The sequence below is a fragment of the Setaria italica genome, chromosome VI (genome assembly GCF_000263155.2).
Source record: "Setaria italica strain Yugu1 chromosome VI, Setaria_italica_v2.0, whole genome shotgun sequence".
Taxonomy (NCBI): Eukaryota; Viridiplantae; Streptophyta; class Magnoliopsida; order Poales; family Poaceae; genus Setaria; species Setaria italica.
In genome coordinates this window covers 35418963-35441913 of record NC_028455.1, presented here as the reverse complement: position 1 = coordinate 35441913, position 22951 = coordinate 35418963, and the positions used below count along the sequence as shown (strand labels likewise).

Below are 22951 nucleotides of genomic sequence, written 5' to 3'. Positions count from 1 at the left end.
TCTGGTTATTTGTTTCTCTATTAACCACTCGCATCTCACCTTCTGCATGTTGATTTCAGATTGATTATATGTAAAAAAAGCTGGCCCAGCAAGCAGGTATATTCTTCATCGCCTCATCGGATGATTGGGAAGTAAGGCATAGTAAAAAACTGAAAAGTATGTTTGATTAACTTCGTTGTGTGTGAATGAGTAGTTACTGAAAACAAATGTGCTCTAATCAAAGCCATGAGATAATTGCTCCACTGAGACTCACATATTTATATTTCGGTTTACATGAGAAACTTTGGAATCTATTAGTAGATCTAGTGGCCTGACATGGTTTCATGTCTATTGATAGCTGATTACTTTCATTTTCCTGACTTCACTCCGTACCCTGTGAGTTGCTATAGATATGCTTTGCCTATCTGCAAATATAGGTGCAGCTAAAAATTTCTGCGCTCTGGTCCTTTACTCTTACAAATAAAAGCATAAGGTATTCTAAAAGTAAAAGTACAACTAAAATTCAAGCTTTTACTCGAATACACATAAGCCATCCATATTGGGAAGGTATGCATGTGCGTGTTGTATCCGCTTGGAAATGGGAGAGTACTTCTCTCAGCTTGGACCACGTCATCACCTTAGGAGTCTGTTTTCTGTTACCTTTTGGCATGCATGTTGCTGTCACTGTTTCTGTATCTTGTGAGACCGGAAGAAATTTACAAGAAGCATGTCTGGAGGGCTTTTAGTCAACAATTAACACTCCCTTGAGACATGTGATCTCATCTTTGTGGCCAACTACATGATGACTTTCTAGAATTAACTAGGGTTGCAAATAGATTTTCCCACACCTTGTGTAACTGGGAGAATAGAGCAATCTGGGACTGGGATCTGTACTTGCTCGATTTATATATCTGATTAATGTTCAGGAGGTATCGCGACACCATTTATTTTTTGGCCAACATTTTTGAGCTGACAAGCTTTCATTCAGAATACCGATGAAGTTCTGCTACATCAGAGCCTAAATCTGTTTTTCCTCTTCTTGGAAGTAGAAGATATCTCAATTCTTTAGTTTGAAGAGCGTTAACAAGGTCCGTAATTCTCTGAAATCTAGATCCATTGCTGTTGCAGTAACATGCTAGATGACAAATGTAAATGGAAGATCGGGGAGAGTTTGATCATGCTCAAAGAACATAAAGTTTTAGAAATGAAAAGCCTAAATACCCCAAGAATGCTTTCATGATGATCATTTTGGGAAAGAATGTGCTTGCACTCTTCACCCTAAGACAAGGTGACAACCCCTGGCCAGCTTAGCTGCCAAACCAGTGCTTGAGTAGTTACACCACCTTTTTAAGTCAGCAACTATCATATCTTCATGTCTCCACCTGCATAACAACAACTAACATTGAAGAAGGTACTGGTAATCAATTATCTCAGGCTCTTCCATGACTTTATCTTGGCTAAGCTCAACTGTCCTCTTCGTCCATTGACAAGCCCTTATGCCTGATCAATGCAAGGTCCTTTTCGTGGAGATCAATCCCATGCAGAGTCGTCCTTGTGTCCTCCCCGATTCATAAGTGACGTGCATCACTGTTTCATAGTCCGAATCTGGCATTCAGCTTTCTTCCTCGACGGTGAAAGATCTGAATCCAGGTTTGCTATGATGTAGCCTTCCTACCTCTTAACATGAATGACCTGAATGGGTGCACACTACTTGTAGGCTTGAAGGTTAATTCGCTACCGATGATTAGCTGTGCTAACTGGGTGATTGAGTAGTGAAACTATTCCAAGGTTCAATACCGCCATGTCTTCATCAGATTGCCCTTGACGAACTCGCCGGAGTGATAGAGGCAGTTTACGTACTAATCCTAAGAGCAATTCACATTGATTAAGGGCTTGTTTGGTTAATCTTAATCTCCTCCCATGGGGATTGGAGGGGGATTGAGACGGATTTTGACTTGTAAGGGATTTAGTCCCGCTTGACGCCATCCAATCATCTTCAGTTCCCCGTCGAACCGTCGAACCGAACAAGCCCTAAAGATTGATGTTTTGGATATTAAATTGATTATTTTGTTTTATCAAGAAGTATATATTTGTAAAATTTACAAAAATTTCTGGATGTTCATGGTGTTGGATTGAGTGGGTTGCTAAAGGCAAGCGCTAATTTGTCCATTTGCCATATACGAAGGCGACACCATGTGGTCCCTGGATGTCTTAGGGCCCTTTAATTTGCATGAAGCAACATGAATATATAAAAGTTGCAGGCATTCAGATAGAAGGGGGTTGTGCACAACCTTGTGTAGCAGTGCAAGTGTCACCTACGAGAAGAGGAAGAGAGGAGGCCACAGATTCACACGCACAAAACCCTTTTTGTTTCTGATGTTATTTGTGGTGTGCGTGCAGGTGTTTAGTTGGCGTGCCGTACGTTGGCTGCACACGTCAAGATGCGAACACACAAGACCGATGGGTGTGAGATGAGATGAAATGTTGAGCTATGCTCATCGGCGACAAGGAACCAACCGGACTTTTGCTCAAAGCAGTTGCTTTAGGGCAAGGGCAATGGTTGTGGCTCAAATTAACCTTAGGTGTGGGGTCCATGTCAGATAGCTGTAACAATTGCTAATGGGCACAATGGCTTGGCATTAAGATGGGGCCCATGTTTTAGTAAAAAAAAACCCATCTGGAGTGGGAATAGCCAGGAGGCCAACGGAATATGAGGTGAGAGAGAGGATGGGATGGAGAGGAGAGATAAACAATAATTCTTTATTTCCTTAAGGTGCACTCCAAGCTTGAGGTGCACCATAAGCTTTTCTTCTCTAAGGTGCATTCTCACAATGTTTGATGCTAACCTTTAGAAAGCAATCATTGCCTTAAGGTCACCTTTTTGCTACATTGTGGCTGCCCTTAGTTAGTAGGCCATGCATGCATGGACCTTCATTTCTTGCATTATTTTTGTCTATAGAGCCACATGCCACATCCTTCATCAATGCAATGAGCAACGTTTGGGGAAAAAAAATTATAGTCACATGCATGATATATAGGATTATGGTTGAGCAAAGAAGATGGAGGCGAAAAGAGAGCAGGTTTGCCTCTTTGTTGCTTGATGATGGAAGAGAACCATTCTCTTCATTGTCAATTGAAAGCTAGATGATGAGTAAGATTACTTGCTACCGCCAAACTAGGTATCCATGGTGTGTATTCACAACTAATTAAGCTAAGTGCGAATTAATTAATCGTAATCGCATACATGGAACTTGCAATCCAGTAACAAATTGTGATAGCCGGATGCCATATATGCAGTTGCAAGAAGACAGGATCGGAGGGTGTAATGAACGTGCCTCTGTTCACAGGTGCTTGGAATAGCTTGGCAGGAGGAGGTGCAGTGCAGTGTCCAGGAGCACGCACAGCTGCACAAGTGTACGTCCATCAGTGGATCTTTATGGTTGCGCATACATCACTTTAAAAAGCAATGACGGTAGTGCCTGCCAAGGAAGGATCACATGCAGAGATGCAGATGGAGGCATCCCATGAGGTCAGCTACCACCTGTATCGTGCCATTTTTCGTCAAGTTTTTATTTTACCTGTTATATATGTATATTACTAGCTTACCATATACTTGTTAAGAGTAAAAGCAGATGTTGCCACGCTTGTTACTTTTTATATTGGGCACTTAAAAGTATTAAAAGGAAAGTTTATTTTTTGTTCAGGGAAAAATTAAAAGTTTAAAAGTTGCATACTTGTTAAGAGTAAAAGCAGATGTTGCCACGCTTGAGTACAAGTTTAAAAGTTTATTTTCACATGACATTATGCCATATACTGCCTTAATTCAGGCGTGCAGTGTAATAGTAAGCATCTGATGCAAACTACGTATATATTCTCGTATAGCTGGTCTAATGCATTTGGTTTGATGCGTGCGATGCGTTAGCATCTCGCCCGTTTCTAAAAAATGGCATTGCAACATGTATCGATCGTTCGTGATGTGAGAGTACTTGCTAATTCTCTTACTTAGCATTTTAGAGAGCAATTAGTTAGCTTGGCTTGTCCTGATCACAGCTTGTTGCTTTGCTTGCCATAGCCCGGTCATGGCATGCAAAACAAGCTTCTTTGCTCTAGCTTGTTGCTAGCTAGTTGAATAATGGTATCAAAGGTTGTTAGAGCTAGTACGTATTCACCTGCGACGAATCACGGTTTGAATAACTTTGTACATATACTACTTCAGTTTACATGTTTAATTCCTACTCATTTAGCTTTGATTACATTGTTCATGTTCATTAAAAAAACTTCAAACTAAAAAACAACACCGAAGCTACAAGATATGCATAAACCGATCGAGTAACAGAAGTACGCATCATTAGGCAACACTACAGCAATCGATCTTATACTATTGTTCTTTCGCTTGTCTTTCTTTGCATGTGTAATTAGCACTGCACAAGCACACAGTTACTCATGCATGTCTCATCGATCGATCAAGATCGATCCATGATGCTTGCAGATGTAGATCTGACATGAACTGATGCAATTAATTAATCAACCTATGTTACTGTACTGGAACAACTGATCAATCGGATAACAAGCAAACGAGCTGCAAGAACACTAAAGCAGTTCACAAGATCAAAAGCAAGCTTGCGAGTTGGATGGCGATGCTTGAACGAGCGTGCGTCGTCGCTCGTGCCAGGCGCGCATTGATTAGCTACCAGCTTACAGCTTGAGCGAGAGGTCGATATCGTCGGCGTCTCCGGCGGCGGCTTGCACGCGGTGGTACGCGTGCCGGCGCCCGCCGTCGGCGATCCAGCTGACGACGGCCGCGGCGGCGGCGGCCTGGTCCCCCGCGCCCCGGGCGTGCGCCGCCGGGTACCAGCTGCCGAGCTCGGAGGCCGCCGCTGCGCCCACGGAGGAGGAGGAGGAGATGGCCGCGCCGGCGGCGACGGCGCCGGAGAGCTCGCGGCTGCGCTTGGCGAGGCTGCGCTCCAGCTTGTGCGCGTTCTGGTGGCCGCCTAGAGCCTGGGAGCTGAAGAACTTGCGCCGGCAGTAGGTGCACGAGAAGGTGCGGTCGGGGTCGGCGGCGGCCGCCGCCGCAGGGGGCAGGTCGCGGTGCCTGCCGCCCACGCCGCGGGACGCCGCCGCCGCCGATGGGTGGATGAGGCGCAGGTCCAGGTTGACGACGTCGTCGCCGGCCGGTTGCTGCTTCTCCATGAGAGCTTTCTTTCTTGGTGGCGAACTGGCGATCGAGCTGAGTGATCAGCGAGCTGAGGTTGCTTAGCCTTTGGAGCGTGGCATTATAAAGCAGCGATGGTAGATAGAGTCAGCTGCCTGCACGACTCATGTCTTTGGTTTGGCTTTTTCTCATGTCGGCCGTCAGAATTCCTAAAAGAATTTCTTACTCTCTTCTTTAGCGAAATTACAGTGAGAATCTTAATTACGCTCGATCTAAATGGATTAATTTTCCATTCATACCTAACCTTTGTCTTGCATAACTAATCCATCAAAACTTGATGCTACTAAAAGCCTTTGATCCTGTAGCTAATTTGCAGACAATTCTGCAGCCATATGTAGTTGAGATGATCTCAGCCCTGCATCTCTGATGATTCTGCAAAAAAGTTGTAGCTAGGTTCCCCTGAATTCCAGCATACCATGTGCATTTGATTGTTCTCGAAGCAGGGTCTACTAGCTGATGCATGTATTAGGGTAAATAAGTTAAAAGGAACATATATTTTCGTTCAAAAAAAAGAGAGAGAGAGAAAGGGTCATGTATGTGTGTGATGGTGACAGGAGATGAGCAGAGGACAAATCCAACAAAGAGCTAGCTTGGCTACTGGCCATCAGGATAGATCCACGAAATGGACTTCATGTGCAAGTGCAATGGCGGCCGACGTTGCTGAGGTGATGCAAGCTAAAGCCAGTGGTAAGCCACAAGTAGCAGGGCGGCGCCTAGCTACTAGCGTGCGTGGAAAAGAAAGAGAGCTAACCTTAGCCATCATCTAACCCTAGCAAAGCAAGTTTTTTTCCTTCCCTGCATCGCTAAACCGATCCTAAGGCAAGCTAATGATTTGGAAGTTTGCTAGAGTTTGGAATTTAATCTAGGGAATTCCATAGCGACGAACTTGCTGCCGTCTTCTGAGTTGCATCCAGTCAACAATTTCAAAGTTTGCTTGCAAATTGCCTTTTGGAAAAATCTACACACGTATATATGTAACGGACTTAAGTTGAGCTACTAATTCTTGAATTTTATGTGTCGAGTTTGAATACTAAAAATGATACCCATATACGTATTATAGTTTCATATAAATTCGATTTTGTTACGGGTGTTTCGTAAATGATAGCGGCTGTTTAGTTTTGCGAATCTGTTCGAGCATCTCGCTGCGTACTAGGCAATCTCTCTGCTGGCGTGTCATGCAAATCCAGTACTCGTGGAACAATGCAATGCAAGTACAGATGCTCAGAGAGATGCCTGCCTGTGCTGACGTAACGTGAAACCGTGATGGATGTGAGAGAGGTGAAGTGAGTCGTTTTGGACTTGATCGATTGACAGGCCAAGTGACTGATACACACGTACGTGTTCACGTATGCTGCTGAAGACCTGAAGTGAACCAGCTCCTCTTGACGCTTGAAAGGTGTGGTATATTTTCAGAAGGAGCTACTGCACTGAATGATGATGATCAATATCAGAAGAAGGGTACATTTCTATCGGCCTGTTCGCTTCAGCTTATTCAGCCGGCTTATCAACCACCAAACAGTATTTTTCTCTCACAACAAATCAGCCGTTTCAGCTTTTCAGCCGGCTTATAAGCTGAAGCGAACAGGTCTTATATGGTTTCACAAAAATGGTATATTTTCATCACATCTTGCTTCTTCATGTTTTTAATGTACTAAATGCATCTGTCATTGTTCGATTATTTGATTATAAGTTCGGATATCTTAGATATGCTGAGTTGCTGCCAACATTATAATTAACGTGTGGGACTGTGGTTTGTTCATTTTATTTGGCTGTTCAAATAAAGGAGGAAAGAACAGTATTACATAGCGTCTTCTTTTTTCCCATTATGAGGCAGGTACATGAGCTACGTGTACCATGCTCCATGGATGGCTGAATGAATGTACTGCACTGTAGTCCATGCTAGAATAACGGATGGTACTGACCGATGTGTTGATACTACTGTTCAAAGATGGCAGGAACCAGCCATGCTTACATATATCTTTCTGACATATACTTCCATGTTTTTTTACAGCAGTAGCTTGCACATATCCTAAAATAAACGTACTTATCGCTTCTCGAGAAGTTAAATATTTTTAAATTTAACTAAGAATATAGAAAATAGCATCAGCATTATATCTTCAAATAAATTTATTAGGGAAGTATACCAATGCTCATACTGAAATAATAGTATGTTTTTTATAAATTTTGGTCAAATTTTGACTCCTCGAGAAATGTGCTCAGAGTAATGCTCTACAGAAACTACTGTGGACGCATGCATCCATCAGTACCCTGACACTAGCCACCTACAGGGCGGCCAGAGCAAGTACATCATGCACGCACGGTGACTTGGACGTGTACTGATGAGAAAACTAACCGCATTATTGAGCGACTACAGCTACCAACTAATATAAAAAAAAAATCAGTAATGATGCATGCAAAGCCGGCCTATAAGCTAGAAAAAATAACTGACAAGCCATGAGTTTATTGAAATGAGTAGATATCTGTTTGGATACGAGGTGCTAAACTTTAACAGTGTCACATCGGATGTTCGGATGCTAATTAGAAGGACTAAACATGAGCTAATTATAAAACTAATTGCAGAACCTTGTGCTAATTCGCGAGACGAATCTATTAAGCCTAATTAATCCATCATTAGCAAATGGTTACTGTAGCACCACATTATCAAATCATGGACTAATTAGGCTCAATAGATTCGTCTCGCGAATTATTCTCCGTCTGTGCAATTAGTTTGTAATTAGCTTATGTTTACTACTCCGCAATTAGCATCCGAACATCCGATGTGACAGGTGTTAAACTTTAATAGGGTGTTCCCAAACACCCCCTAATGCATGCCACCATCTGGCTATGCCTATCCTCCTGTTGTCAATCACACGGCCCCTCAATCAGTCGGGGTGAGAGGAGGCTAGGCTATATATAGGCAGCAGCTGCATGCCAGGATTGTACCGGCCGGGCATGGGGGAGTTGCAGGGCTAGATGTCCAGAATATCCAATACCATCACTTGCACAGTGAGATGAGATGACATGCTCACATGCATGCTAGTCCAATCATCTCTACCTACTGTACTGTAGCTGCTGGTGACTCCTGTAGATCTTCCATTGATCTACCAAAGCAGTCCTAGAGAAGAGAACTTTACAGAGGTGTGCATGCTGATGACGTCTCTTATGAACGTAAGTGTACGTGTATATACAGGGGCCAAATGTCTCCGGTCGGTCGATTCGCATGCCATGCAATGAGATGAGACGATCAGAGTTCACAAAGAGAAGCATGCAGCGTAGACGTTGCACAGTGCACTTTGAGCTTGCACGTCATGCAGTGAGATGGGACTGCAGATAGATGCAACCTGTCAGGACGACGCATGCGTGATTGGGAGTAAAGTAGATGGTCAGTTGGATTGTCCATCGGTCTGGATGGAAGCCAGCTGGTTGGATGGGATCCATGGACTTTCGCATCGTCCACTACAGTTCCTTCTCTGATGACACTACTATTGATGCATTCAGAAAAAAGATGGACCATATCGGAGCAGATCGATTAGACATGCAGAGGAACTCCATGCATGGCCATGAGGTCGTCGTCGATGGGAACTCTACTCCAAGACCGGGCGCTGGCTGGTGCGATGGTACTATGTGGCTGTGGGAGAATCTGACAGAGATTTGGCCGGCAGCAGCCACCAGGAATTATTATTCATGCTCATGCTGTCATGGAGATCAGACGTCGGCACGGCATGGCTGTGAATGCATCATCCGTCTACAGCTTCGAGGCTGCCTGATAGATGCCATAAACTATCACAACACATCACTTCACTCTCGACTGAGTTTTTTATTCTCTAATTTCTTCCATGCTAGATATTTGTATTCAAGTGCAGTGGAGGCATGGGGCAGATAAAGCTAGGGGTTGGCTCATTAGCACAACGATCAGAGCTAGCTCATTTAGCTCGCAAGCCAAGAGCCATTAAGGTGATAGCGAAAAAGATACAGGTGCAAAGCATGCAACAAAATATAATAATGTAAAATCATTGCAGTTTAAAAAGATCGGTTATGCAAGTGGTACAATGCATCATATGGACTGATTTGGAGCTAAAGACTGGTTCACACCGTGTACCGCAACAAGATTAATGGAGTTTTACATGGGCTGGACCTGGGATGCAGCACCTCTAGCCTGGGCCCCTGCTTAAAAGATCGGTTATATATGCAAGTGAACTGCGGAAGACCAGTTGAACCTCCCGGTTTTCTAGAGGGGACAAGCGGGCGAAATCCGTGTGCAGAGGGAGGGGAGCGGTGGGAAATGGCCAAAACCAAAGAAACAAGGGGCTGAGGATAGCCTTCGGATGTGATAAATTTCACCATCGGACAATAGCTACGCTTGTGGTTTATTTACATGTAATTTATTTGTATTTGAACCGTGTTGAACCAAACAAACCATATATATGACATGAGCTCTCGTTGTCTGATCTGGTCCTCATGACTATGGGCTCCTTTGGCAAGGCTCCAACTCCGATTTCTCTTGCGGCTCCGGCTGAAGCCTTATCAAACATGTATGTAAAAACGGCTCTACACTTAGAGGAGCCGGAGCCATTTTGTATTGAGAAGTCGGAGTTGAAAATAGTGGTTCCTCCCCATTTTAGGAGGAGCCAGAGCCTTGTCAAAGGGATCCTGAGACAAAGACAGAAAATGTCAAGAGCACATAGACATGTTTAAGGCTCTATTTGGATCCTAGGCCTTGTTTAGTTGGCCAATTTGGGAGATGCAAAATCACTGTGCCAGCACTGTAGCACACTGTAGCGTTTCGTTTGTATTTGTGAATTATTGTCCAAATATTGACTAATTAGGCTCAAAAGATTCGTCTCGCAAAGTACAACAAAACTGTGCAATTAATTTTTAATTTCGTCTACATTTAGTACTCCATGCATGTACCGCAAGTTTGATGTGATGGGGAATCTTCTTTTTGCATAGTGTCAAAGTTGGGAGTTGGGGGTAACTAAACATGGCCCTACATGGATTATTAGAATCCGGATAGTAGATAGTGATTATGAGAATTCAGATTTTGAATAGTAATAATCTAGTTTGTTTGGATTCTAGGATTATGATTTAGATAGAGGGTTGGTTGAAAAGCTCAATTGTCTATAATGCCCTTAGTTTGGATAGAGAATAAGGATTGAAATAGGGGTACAGTCATCATTTTCCAACCTATAATCTCTAAATAGCTAGGTTGAAGGAGATAGTGAGATCATTAAAATCTAGATTGGTAGATTCTTATAATCCATCCTAAAATCCAATCCGTTTGGATCCATTAGTGATTATTTTTTACCAAATGGGCCCTAAGATTTGAACAATTGTGGTCTGTTTGGCCAACAGACATGTTAAGATTTGAACAGTTGTGGTCTGATGATACTCTGATTGGCCATCTAGGGGCAGCCTTTGGGTGTGGTTGTTGCCTGTTGATGCTGAGCTGTTCTATCTGCTCTGGCTTGTTTAGCTCATGAAGAGATGAGCGAGTTGGTTCGTTATCTAAAGTTGAAACCGTAGCTCGGCTGAGCTGAGCCTGCCAAGAACTACAAGCATTGTTGTGTCCGTGCTAGATGGTGCCAGTGCCAGCAGCAGTTTCAGCACTGGCGTGAGTGCGTTACCTTTTAAGTACCAATGGGCCAAAGCATTTCGGCCTAGCATCACTATTGCCAATCACAATCGGCCCAGCTATCAATGTGTTCAGAAACTGTAAGATCAAATCGAAGGGTACAAATTTCATACAAGCAATTGTGTTTATACACAGTTTTAAATATATAATGCTTATGCGCGTACTCCGGCCGGCCTAGTGATCATCCTCCACATCTCCCGAGCCAGTCCTGCTGCTCGACGCCGGCTCGCCGACCTCGCCGCTCGCCACCGCCTTGCCGAAGTTCTCAACGAAGCGCCGCGTCGCACACACGGCGAAGTCCTTCCTCTCCGGCCCCACCTCGACGCAACACTGCAGCCGCAACAGCATGGCGCCCGCCTGGCCGAGCTGGAAGTCGAGCAGGTCCCACTGCGCCCGGTGCCCGTCGTCGTCGTCTTCCTCCTCCTCCTGATCCCTCAACCGCAGCCTCCGCCCGAGCACGCACACATTCCCCAACACAGGTCGTTGTGGCGCAGGGACCCCTCCAGCGCCCGCCCCGCGCGCTCCCGCCGCCGCTCGTGCGCCTTCCGGGACTCCTCGTCGTCCTCCGCCTCCTGCTCCGGCGCGTAGAGCTCCGGGCAGTCGTAGTGGCTGATGCGGGGGCGGTAGGGGTCGCCCATCGGGCAGAGGCAGCGCCAGCAGAAGCGGTACGAGCACGGCGGCGCGCACACGATGCTCCCGCAGCCGCCGTGGCAGAAGCGGAGCGCGCACCCCGCCGAGGCCATCGCCGCCGCGGGGCGGGCCTCCAGGCATATCCCGCACGCTACGGTCGTCTCCTTGTCCTCCTCGTCGTCGCGGTCCGGGGCGGTGTCGCCGGCGCCGGGGAGGCCGACGGCGTCGCGCACGGCGGCCTGGTCAGATTCCCAGTCGTGCTGCAGATCGTAGGCGCGCCACCGGTAGTGGAAGAGGAGGGCCAGGGCCCAGTCCTCCGGGACCGAGAGCTCCTCGGCCGTCATGGCTGCTTCTAGGCTTAGTTTTTGGCGTATCTTCTGTTCAGTTAGGACGGCGTAGCGGCGGCCGCAACAACCCGCGCCGTCGAAGTCGATGATAATCGTTTCGTCGTCGCTGCCGCTCGAGTACTCGTCATCCATGGCCTACATTCTCGTCATTCATGGTCATCCATGCTCCGGCCCTCCACCACCTCCTCCCCCGCCTCCGCCACGAAGTCCGCCTCCCTCGGCACCAACGCCGGCAAGGGCGCCAACGCGTCGCGGTGCCGGCGCAGCTCGCGCTCGGCGTCCCGCCGCTTGCGGGGCTCGGCATCCACAGGTCCTGGTAGTGCAGGAACCGGCGGCGAGGGCTCTTCTCTACAAGCAAACGCTCCAGATGTGCACCTGACCTGGGCCTTAGGCGTCCGCCATGGCGCTGGCGCCATCCACCTCCCGCCGTCCCGCGCGCGCGCCTGCCTGACGATCGATCTGGGCCGCGCGGGCCCGATCCAACGGCCAGGCAGCACCCAGGGTCGTCCACCCCTGGTCGTCATGCCAGGCAGCCCGTGTTTCAAGTACCGTCCACCCCTGGTCGTCATGCCGTGGCTCGCCGCCGACCTTCAAGTTACCCGTGCGCATCTACGAACGACATCAACCCGCAGGTGCTGTCGGCGTTCGCGGACACGGGCGTCGAGCTCATCGTCACGCCACGCTCTACGACGACCTCTAGTCCCGGGCATGGCCGCCAGCCCGCCCCAGGCGCTGCAGTGGCTGACCGCCGGCTTCGCCGTAGGCAACACGAGATGTTTACGGGTGAGGACGAGCAGCTCAGGGACAAGGTAACTCGTCCCCCGTCATGCGCAACCTGCACGCGGCGTTGGCGCAGCTCGGGATGGACGGCCCTCGCCGTGCTCGCCACCTCGTACCCGCCGGCGGCAAGGACGACGAGGTCGACCCACCGGCTAGTCGCGTCACCAAAGATTGTTCTCTTCTTAGTTCATGGGCTAAACGAACAGCTGTTCCAACATTGTTCTCTCAACATGAAGCAATGATGCAGCGAGTTTTTAGAAGATTGTTTTTGGAAGAGCACAAAATATACGGAAAAAAAACAAAACATTTCAAATTCCCTCACAAGTTTAAATGTTCCCTACACAATGCTTGTAGATGCCACGTACGGTACGTCGGTACGGCGGGGGTAAAACCCATCACCCTGAGCCACTCTCACCGCACGACACCGGCGCGCACAGCTCCGGCGTCCCCTCCTCCACCGCCTTGGCGAAGTTCTCGATGCACTGCCTCGTCACTCCTGTCAGCTTGGCGAGCTCAGCACCGAACCCCACCAAGTCCTCCTGCTGCGGCCACTTGATGGCGCGGAGCCTCAGCCGCTCCAGCGCCTCGTCGGCCTCGCCGCGCTGGTACTCGAACAGCTCCCGCGCCGCGGGGTCCGCCGCCGCCCGCAGGCTCTGCCCGTGCGCGCACGCGTTGCCCAGCACCCGCCGCCCCTCCGCCACCTGCTCCCACGCCGCCGCCACGGCCTCAAGGTACCCCCTCACCGCCGGCCCACCCGCGCGCGGCAGCCTCTCGTCGCGCAGCCGGCGCAGCTCGCGCTCGGCGTCGCGCCGCCGGCGCAGGTACGCCATCCACAGGTCCTGGTAGTACAGGAACCGGTCCAGTGCCTGCTCGGCGCGCACCTCCTCCCCCGTCGCCGTCCACTCCTCGTCCTTGCCGCACATGTCGTGCTCGCCCATGCGGCTGACGGCCGTCTGGCCGAGGCAGCCCCAGCAGAAGAAGTAGCCGCACGGCTTCGCGCAGACCATCCTGTTGCAGCCGCCGGGGCGCGGTAGATGCGGCGGCGGCACCGTGGGCACGCCTTCGTGTTCAGCAGGATCCAGTCGGCGCTCGCCTCGTCCGCCTCCCGCGCCCACCGCGCCACGGCCGCGCAGCTCGCCGGCCAGTGCGGCGAGCCGCCGCACCGCCAGCAGAAGGCGTTGCCGCACCGGCACGCGAGGTCGCCGTCCCCGCCGCTCCGGGAGATCTCGATGGCGCAGCCGCAGCCTGGCGCCGTGCACGGCTTGAACCACAGGTGCCGCGCCTCGACGTACGCGCGCGCCAGCGCCCGGGCGTACGCGTCCCTGCCGGCGCCCGTGGCGAACCGCTCCGCCATCCCGCGGAGCACCGCGCGGGAGCACGACGCGTCGGGGCACCGCAACACGAGGCAGCGTGCGCCGTCGTCCAGCGCGGCGGCGACGTAGCCGCGCCAGCAGTCGTGGCAGTAGTAGTGCGCGCACCCCGCGGAGGCCATCTCCTCCACGGGCTTGCCCTCCGTGCATACGGCGCACGTCATGAGCTCCTCGCCGCCGGCGCCGGGGACGGATCCCACGGCGGCGTCGCCAAGGCCGACGGCGTCGCGGACGCGGTCCTGATCGGCGAACCACTCGTCCTGCAGCCGGAGAGGGTTCCACCGGTAGTGGCCGAGGAGGGCCAAGGCCCAGTCCGCCGGTACGGAGAATAGCTCGGCCGTGGCGGCCACTTCCTGGCTGAGGCGCTGGCCGATCTCTTGTTCGGTCAGGACGGCGTACGGGACAACGACCTCGTCGTCGCTGAGGCTATCGCCGTCACTTTCGCTGCAGTCGTCGTCGCTGCTCGCGTCGGAGAACTCGACGTCCGTATCCATGGTTTCCGGATCCGTAAGGTAAATCTACGCGGCCGATGGAGTTGCTAACCTAATATATGTCGATCGTGCGGGTCGTGGGAATCCCATCCAAAATCGCATTTGAGTTCCAACCCCTAACAAGAAACCTATCAACGGTTTTGGTGAGATTCGCTTGATTACCTTGGACTCTTAACTAAATTAGTAAAATTGATTTGTCAGCCTTAATTACCTTGCGAGCAATGATTTACTTTTTAGTATAAAAATCGAAAACTAATCACGTCTAGATAGTAGTTTTTTGGCTAATTAATAAGGGTACCAAAAGGACAACAATACTAACCTCTAGAAAAGCTATAATTAAATTATTCATATAATAAATGAACTATATAATAATAAAATAGGGCAAACTGTCTACATTAGGGAAAATAAAATCAAGGAAATAAACAACCAAAACAAAACAACTCAAATTAAATCTCCCACTTCACGTTTTTCAAAATGCACAAATCATATCCGTTATAAATTGGAAGACTCCAAATTAGGACAAAAATTGTAAAATATCTCGTCTGAATCAAACATTCTATATTCTTACGACTGGCATGTTGCGGGCTAATATCTCGTATGAATCAAACATTCTACATTCTTACAACTGGCATGCCGCGGGCTAATATCTCGTCTAAATCAAATGTAAAAATAACATATTAGGATAGAGGTACAAAATAAAATATAGATCCATCTATGTCCATTGCCTCACCTAAAGGCAGGCAAGCACCTCGCTTGCAAACACTCGCACCGCCGACTTACATACGCAATGCACCCACAACCACTCCCACTATTGGAGTAACATGTGACATTTTTGTTAAGATTGGGACATAAATGTTGTGTATTGTCAATTATCTTGTAATGTATGATCAATTGTTGTCGAACCAAGTTACCGAACATGCACATAATTTTAACTAGTTAATGGTAATTTTTCAAGTTTGGGCTTTTTAATCCTATATATAATACGCCCTATTTTAAAATGAATGGAGTAACTGATAGAACAACATACATTTTGATAAGACAACATGTAAGATGATACGATGATATCAACGGAAAACATGGATGGTATGTATCAAATAATTACGATTAAATACGAAATAATAACATTAGAGCTAATTAGTTCACTTTCTAGCTGAATAAAGCCTTTATTTTCAACGCGGGGATATGTTGTGCCTCTAATTTCAACTTAGTACAAATCTTGCAACATTAGGGATATGTTGTGCAGCTGTTGAACGGGGGTGGAGTGGACGGGTAGGCTATGACGGAGACAGAGTAGGAGTAGGACGGGACCAGGCACTCGCTACGCCATCCACTGCCTTATTCACTGATTTATTTTCCTTTTTCGGACGGTATATCTGGTCGATGGAAGCCGTTCGATTGGGCCTGGTGCTGATCTTTTCGCTGGGCTGCAGCTGCTGTTGGGACACTATGAACCCGGACGTTCTTAGAGCTAATGACCTTAGTATTTGCCCAAAACCGTGATTTTCATAATCTGGTAAAATATAGCGAGTTCAAATATCAAATCCTCATGAGAGCTGACAAAAATTTGGTAATATAAACCTCGAAACCATAATAAATTAACAGAGTACATGACAATTTGCCCCTCCCAACAAACATGCATAATCATACAGTTACTACAGTAATTACCACAACCAGGTCACCTGGATAGTGTTTATTTTTGCTTACATGGGATGTGACAGAGAGGTCTTGTTCAGACATTACCAAAAAAAAAAGGGTGAAACAGTCACAGAACAGCAGATAAGCGGGATTTTTACTTGAAAGTAAGCAAAATGACCTTATTCATATGCGATCGAACAGGGAAACTTACAGAGGCTTGCACAAAAACTGCAGCTCTTCTTAAGGCTAGCCACTAAGGAATCATCATATGATGCAGAGAGAAGGTGAGAAATACTACGGAAGGATGGAGGGAAGGAGAAACTATTTATAAGAAACTAAGCTTCCATCAAGGCTGGCAAAGATCTATCCTAGTGTACATGAATGCTTGACCAAACGCGCAAGAAGCCATCTTCACGGATGTCTTAGTTTTCAGTAACATCCATCTGCATATTCTGTCCCAACATTTAGACCAGGAATGATACTTCGAGTACAGCCCAATCGCATCGATCAAGAGCTCCTATGATAGACCACTCTGCTTAACTTCGACTGGCTTCACAGGAACAGATGAATCGCCCCCAGACACTTTCTCAGCCGAAGGGCTTACGGCCTTGGCCTCACCAAGCCGCACAGCCTGAGCAAAACTCTTGGTGATATGGCCAACAAGGTCAGTGGGCACAGTCAAGGGTTTCTTGGGTTCAATAGCAATAGAACTGGGTATATGCTGCTGATGAAGGCGTGCCTTATTTTCCTGCAGGGCTTTCTCACGCTCCTCATAAAAGTAAAAATCATCAAGGATTGATGCATCATCATCATGGTTCTTAAAGATCTTCAGCATCTCCAGACCTTGCTCTAGTTTCACCTACAATAAGCTCAAATAAGCACAGGTGTCATACTAAACAGGCACTGCATTAGTACTGTCAAACGAGTAAAATGGAAAGCAAAGGCACAAAACAGTTACAGCTGAAAAGGAAGTAGGAATGCCACATCCTAGCTAGTATTCCGTAGGTGCTTTCTCATGAAAAAGGAGAGCTATGTGCAACAAGAATTCAGATGCAAATTAAGCAAATGGAGATAAGAGAGAGAAACAAGTCCAAGTACCTCCTGTGTGTCTCGGCTATTTGTTACAGGTTTATTGTCGTTGTTTTCAAGAATTATATGGCGGAAGAGGTTATTGGGGACATCCTTCACAATGTGCCACTTAACAGGGAACTGACCAGTCCACTTATCTTGCTGCCAGTAATCCACACTTTTCTCAAAATCCACTGGTCCAATCATCTCAGCAACACCACAAAATTGTGCGCTAGCATTCACCTGCATATATTGTTCCAATTTTTTTAATTATTAGAAATGACAAGATGGGAAGTAAAAAGGACTGACTGTCTCAAACAAAATAATAAGAAAGTGAGATGAGGCTTTAAATACCGAAAACAACAGGAAAATGGGGCACTGCTCTTCCTTCTCCTTAGCTTCGCGATAAGCCGAGTCCAGTTTCTTGTTTCCATTTGTGGTACTCGCCCAAACACCATATTTGACACTCTTGTGCACATTATCTTCACTGTACGATTTTATTATGAAAAATCTGGCATTTGTGTACTCTATAACAAAGTCAGGCTTGTTGTATAACTCGCGACCAACTCCTGCAGAAGGCTTCTCATCCTTACTGTCACCCTCTGGTTGCTTCTTAGGTTTAGTAGCACGCGGGCCCCGACTTTGCTCATTGAGAAAGTCGAGCGGACCATTGCAGCTGCAAATAAGAGCATTACCCCTTCCTCTCCTGCGCCCTTTCTCGATGGAAATGGAACTTCTACCATTAAGGCCAAAGCTAGGGAAGGATCCCCCATAATTACTGGCCTGTGGGAACATCCCACCATGAGAGAAACCTCGTCCAAAGGAGTCAGATGGGGATCCAAAACCGTAGAAGGGCTTCTGGTGAGGCGATGGCTGAAATTGAGGGAACCGAATAAATATCAAATGGCAGATCCACGAGCAAATTCAACTGATCGCATACATCCCTGTCTTTTAGAATTGATTTTCCAGTCCTTTTGACATATTATATGCATCAGCATAAAAACAGCAACTTGGAATTCCAAGTGAATGGTGAGCAGTGGCAGATGGATGCAGGCAAGAGCAGAGTTTGAATCGCAGCTGGTGGCAACAATCAAATCTGAGTTTAAATATCAACTACATGCATTTTTGGCAACGAATATCAAAAAGCATTAGTTACTATATACCAAAGGGTAGGTTTTACATTGTTCTTCTTGGATAATGTTAAGCTAGATTTGTTTCTGAAGTGAACGAGCAACCACAAGATTCCCATGACACTCATGAACTCTTAAATCTTATTTGAGGGGAGAGAAACACAGTGTGAACAGAATACCATTCCTGAAGCCATTGGAAAGTTGCTTTGGCCAATGGCCCCTGAAACACCACCAGCAGGTTGAGGTGAAGCTGCAGGTGATGGAAATGACCCAGCTCCTTCTGAAGATCTGAACCACTCTGAAAGATATCATCAAAAGGCACAAAGTTAAGGTCTCACCTAAAACACAAGACCTAAATCAACTGAACAAAGCACAAAGTTAGATAATAACCAGGTCTTGGGCCAAAAAGGAAGCTGTTCGGACTCAGAGTATCAGCAATAAAACCTCCTTGTGTTGGGTCAGTCGGTATCATTGTCTCACCCTGTGATATTGGAGTAGGAGAGCTTAAATATGGCATGCCAGGTGGTACTGACTGCTGGTAGTAAGGAGCCGAGAAGGAGAACTGCTGAGGGGAGTAGAGCTGACCATCTCCACTAACAGCAGTCGGTACAGGTGTTGTAATAGGAGAATAATGAGCATATGGATCATAGCCATAGCCACCATGGAACATCAATGAAGGGTCCTCATTGTATACAACCTTCAAGAAAAGAAAAATTTAGAGGAGTGCCCTATGGAGAATTTGTAACAAAGGTAAACTTTTTCTACTTACTGTTGGACCCACTTCCAATCCTTCAACACTCATGTAAGGAGGGTATGTATCCCATTCTTGTGGAGGGTTTTCGTATCCTGCTTATAGAGGGTGAACTATGTTAAGGATCCAACAAGAACGTTCATCAATTGAGATGAAAGCTACAAAATCTACAATATTGAACAAAACAAAATAAGTGAGTCTTACAAATCGACCGCAAAAAAGAGTTTACATTCATATATATTCTATGGAAAATGCTTATTTCCAAACATTCATCTGCATCATTCGATGTGCATATCTCATGTTCGGTATGGAAATTTCAACGTACTAAGTCATGTGCTACAGCCACCCGTGCATGCAGTTGCATCCATGTGAAAAGTACAAGACAATATCACAGCCGTCACCTCAAGTGAAGAACTTTTCGAACTTTAAAACCATAATGTTCAAACATAGTATCTAAATTAAAATGCAACTGCACCGGTATTTTATTATTATTATTATTTCCGTTTGGATTTTTAATTTTGATGGAAGTAATTTTGTGCTGACCAAAATTTCAAACAAAATACAAGCAATATGGTTCATGTCTTATTGACAAAAATGTAGGATTATAGTGGTGCAAACGGATCATGAATCAGATAGTCGGTTTAGAAATTGCAAGCATTTCAAGATAGTTAAATGTACTTTTTTCACGTGTTCACACATGTAGTCCTCACCATTTATGTCTCTGTAGGCATGCATGCCAAAGGTGCATGCAAATTTTAACCGTTTTTGGATACTCCGTACTTACTCCGTACACCAACAACGTTGCCCTTTTCTATTTTTGGGATGTGCACGCATGCATGACCAGAATTTAGTAGAGTCCATATTCTATTAATTTATTCCTGGTAAGCCATAGGTAATTTCATAGATAAGGATGTCAAGGACCTCCTAATACAACTTTTAATATCACTGCTTCTTTATGTTTCAGTAGGTTAATATTTCATGAGATCAACTATATAGGACAATGCATAAATCCATGCTCTGTAACAAAGAATGGAGAGGGAAAGCAAACTATTATGCAAAGTGTGAAGACTGAAATTCAGGCATATAAGCAAGCTGACCTTGGTAATAGAATGGCTGTGCCTGAGAAGCATAGAAGTTGTGTGGATATGCAGCATTATGGTCCCCATCTATGTTTGATGTACCAGCTTGGGTTTGGCCTTCACTTGGTAGATCAATAGCATTTGAATCAACTGAAATTGGGGGCAGAGTTGCTTTATCATCCTTACTGGGAACAGGCTGAAGTAGATGTTTAATACAGTCAGCAAATAATGTAAACATAGTGTCAAAATAATGTATAAAAATCTCTTAAATGGTAATAAAGTAATGACCTGCTCTGTAGGCTTCTCAGTGAGACCAATCTTTTGTTCAACATCAGCTATTGGCTCCTGCTTCTCCATGGAGCCTAAAACAGCAAGGTTCAACAATCAATATCATGTTGAGGTTCAACGAGTGAGGCTATCCAATGCTAGTTCGAGTAAATAACATTGATGCTACATAGGTACGCTTTGGTCTGGTCCTACCAATTCAATTAACCAAAGATCTATATGAAGTAAGCTAAACTTGAACGCGTGACCTTAAGTAGCGAAAAAGGATAGTTGTTTCCACAACATATTTACATCGAGATATGATTGGGATCCTACCATCCAGTACATGTGATACACACTATAGTTAATTTCTAAGAAAGGATGCTAATCACTGACAAAAGCATGCACAAGAAGAAGTAATCACTGGCACTCGAAATTCCCGTACTTACTTGGCCAATTACTGCAGCCTAAATGATTATGAAGGAAACTAACATGCAGAATAAAGGTAGGTTGCTACACGACTCAGGCATCCTATGCTTCAGTCAAAACTGATCACAACTGTTGTCTCTACAGGAAATCTAGCCTCATGACACGGATGGACATCCTGCCACAGCCCACAACCCTCTGCTTTAGCACAGTCTGCACCAACCATTAACACGGCGTACACTCCTGACATGCCTAATTGCACCTGAAGCCCGTTCAGACATCTAAAACCATGTCCGTGCCACCTAAATTGACTGTCCATCGCTATGGAAAGCACATACACGTGACAATTTCAACATGACTCACAGCAATTAATCGATACCCGTACACTAACACTGATACACTAGACCGAGGGAAAAAAAAACTCGCAATGCGTTAAGCTGAGGCTTGGGCTAGTCCACCGAGCCTTCGCTGCTCGAATCATCCGGGTACACCATGCGAATGAGCAAGCCTGATCAACCCGACTGCGGACCCCTGATTCTAACCCAACCTATTCAATAGTATCTCGAAATCACAACATTGGTAACGCCTGAATTCGCATAAGATCTTACCCACAGTGAGACGGGGCAGACGCAACGTGGGAGGCAGCAAACAAATCGGATGGATCGGAGACGAAGAAGGATTTGGATTCGAAGGCTCCAATCGAATCATAGCAAACGATCGTTGCGAAACGAAAACGGGAAAAAAAAATCGATGAAGGCGACGCTACAGCTCCCGTACATACCGGCAATAATAAGAAGGAATCGATCAGTCCGGGGGCTGGGAGGGATCTCCGCTCCAGTGAGCGACGGGGGCGCGCGCCTGCTACGATAGGGAGGGGAAGAGGAGCGGTGGGAGGACGCCCGGATCGGCGCGGAGGCCGGCGGATCTGGCGATCGGATCGGGCTCGATCGGGATCCCACACCTGTCTGTGGCTTGGCTGGCTCGTGATCTGATGAGGAGAGGAGAGGAGAGAAAGGAGGCGTGGTGGTGCCTTGGTGGGGCGACTGCTTGCTTGCTGCTCCCTCCCCTTTTTCTGTCGGAGTTCGCGGTTTTTTTTTTATTCCTGGTTATTATATATGTATATAGGCGGTGGCGTCGGATTTTGGATTTTGAAAAGAGAGGCAGAAGAACAAGCATTTTATAATAGGAAAAAAAGTCCATTTTACTTCGCAATAAACCACAACTTCAACTTTACCGTTTCACAAGATATATTCAACCTCTACTGTTACCCGAGAAAATCAAAACATGTTCTTTAGGTAATGTTTTATGTATCGATATGACAATTTCAACACACGCACTACATACAATTCACAAATCCAACCGTACTACCGAGCAATAGAGAGGTGCGGATCACACAGGTTGAACGATGAGTGCATACAATATAGTGTAGATTTATTGTTCAAAACTATCACCCTAATATTTTCTCCTGAACAATATTAAGTTGGATAATGACTTGGGGATTCGATGAAATTTACTAGGAAATTGCCGATAACATATGTAGCGCGTGTCGCTAACCGGGCAGGTAGAGTGTACAACCGTGCAGGTCAAGTCAAGATCTATCCAAGAAGAAGACAGGCTAGATGCAATTAATGTTGAGTAACCTTATCTCGCCGTCCTTAATCCAGATTTAGATCCCATCCAATTGATCTACTTATTTAATTAATCCAGGTTGGTCGCAGATCTAACATCTAGGCTTAAAAGCTTCTTAATTCCAATTAACTCCAGAGGTTAAGAAATGGATGCCTTAACATACACATGTGCTGATTAATAGTAGTGTACTAACTCAACTATCCATGGCAAGGGGTCATAAGTTCCAGATTCTAAGATCATGATTTTGATTTTGTAGCCTGGCACTTCAATGCCAAACAGAGTACTCCCTCCGTCCCTAAATATTTGTTGTTGTTAGTTTCCATACCGAAAGTTTAATTTAATTTGTAGAAAATACGTGCAACATTTGTATCTCCAAATAAATTTATTAAAAAATAGATTCAAATAATATTAATTATGTACCATAAATATTAATTTTTATTTAAAGTTGTTTCTCAAGAAGTGAAAACTAAAGTACGCAGGAAGAGAAATGTTTGATCATATATTTCAGCACAATAACTTGCTCAGAAA

The 22951-nt window shown here is 46.2% G+C and overlaps 4 protein-coding genes across 4 annotated transcripts; all 4 read right to left on the bottom strand.

The window, feature by feature from the left end:
- Positions 1–4488: 4488 nt before the first annotated feature.
- On the bottom strand, positions 4489–5169 carry LOC101753733 (zinc finger protein GIS3). Its single transcript, XM_022827811.1, has one exon. The coding sequence runs from the start codon at positions 5167–5169 to the stop codon at positions 4675–4677; it is 495 nt and encodes a 164-aa protein (XP_022683546.1). The 3' UTR covers positions 4489–4674.
- A 5828-nt stretch (positions 5170–10997) lies between these two features.
- LOC101753322 (probable E3 ubiquitin-protein ligase ARI8) lies at positions 10998–11932 on the bottom strand. Its single transcript, XM_004974864.1, has 2 exons — positions 11322–11932; positions 10998–11268 (listed from the first exon to the last, which is right to left on the bottom strand). Exons 1-2 carry the CDS (start codon positions 11930–11932, stop codon positions 10998–11000), a joined length of 882 nt encoding a protein of 293 aa, XP_004974921.1.
- A 1043-nt stretch (positions 11933–12975) lies between these two features.
- On the bottom strand, positions 12976–14444 carry LOC101752912 (probable E3 ubiquitin-protein ligase ARI5). Its single transcript, XM_004974863.1, has 2 exons — positions 13641–14444; positions 12976–13533 (listed from the first exon to the last, which is right to left on the bottom strand). The coding sequence occupies exons 1-2, from the start codon at positions 14442–14444 to the stop codon at positions 12976–12978; spliced, it is 1362 nt and encodes a 453-aa protein (XP_004974920.1).
- Positions 14445–16055: 1611 nt separating this feature from the next.
- On the bottom strand, positions 16056–21868 carry LOC101766555. The gene is made up of 9 exons (XM_004974116.3): positions 21576–21868; positions 20393–20466; positions 20123–20300; positions 19044–19120; positions 18665–18971; positions 18454–18572; positions 17499–18017; positions 17175–17387; positions 16056–16935 (listed from the first exon to the last, which is right to left on the bottom strand). Exons 2-9 carry the CDS (start codon positions 20459–20461, stop codon positions 16594–16596), a joined length of 1824 nt encoding a protein of 607 aa, XP_004974173.1. The 5' UTR covers positions 20462–20466; positions 21576–21868; the 3' UTR covers positions 16056–16593.
- Between the last annotated feature and the right edge of the window lie 1083 nt (positions 21869–22951).

What these genes read in the sequence shown, in the direction of transcription:
- LOC101753733 (XM_022827811.1), bottom strand. Translation starts at nt 5,169, where the DNA reads ATGGAGAAGCAGCAACCGGCCGGCGACGACGTCGTCAACCTGGACCTG.
- LOC101766555 (XM_004974116.3), bottom strand. Translation starts at nt 20,461, where the DNA reads ATGGAGAAGCAGGAGCCAATAGCTGATGTTGAACAAAAGATTGGTCTC. An exon ending in GATTGGAAGTGGGTCCAACA is followed by an intron (nt 18,972 to 19,043) that starts GTAAGTAGAAAA and finishes CTTTTCTTGAAG; the next exon opens with GTTGTATACAATGAGGACCC. An exon ending in ATAGCCGAGACACACAGGAG is followed by an intron (nt 16,936 to 17,174) that starts GTACTTGGACTT and finishes AGCTTATTGTAG; the next exon opens with GTGAAACTAGAGCAAGGTCT.
- LOC101752912 (XM_004974863.1), bottom strand. Translation starts at nt 14,444, where the DNA reads ATGGATACGGACGTCGAGTTCTCCGACGCGAGCAGCGACGACGACTGC. An exon ending in GGATCCTGCTGAACACGAAG is followed by an intron (nt 13,534 to 13,640) that starts GCGTGCCCACGG and finishes TGCCTCGGCCAG; the next exon opens with ACGGCCGTCAGCCGCATGGG.
- LOC101753322 (XM_004974864.1), bottom strand. Translation starts at nt 11,932, where the DNA reads ATGGATGACGAGTACTCGAGCGGCAGCGACGACGAAACGATTATCATC. An exon ending in GCGGGGCGGGCGCTGGAGGG is followed by an intron (nt 11,269 to 11,321) that starts GTCCCTGCGCCA and finishes GCTCGGGCGGAG; the next exon opens with GCTGCGGTTGAGGGATCAGG.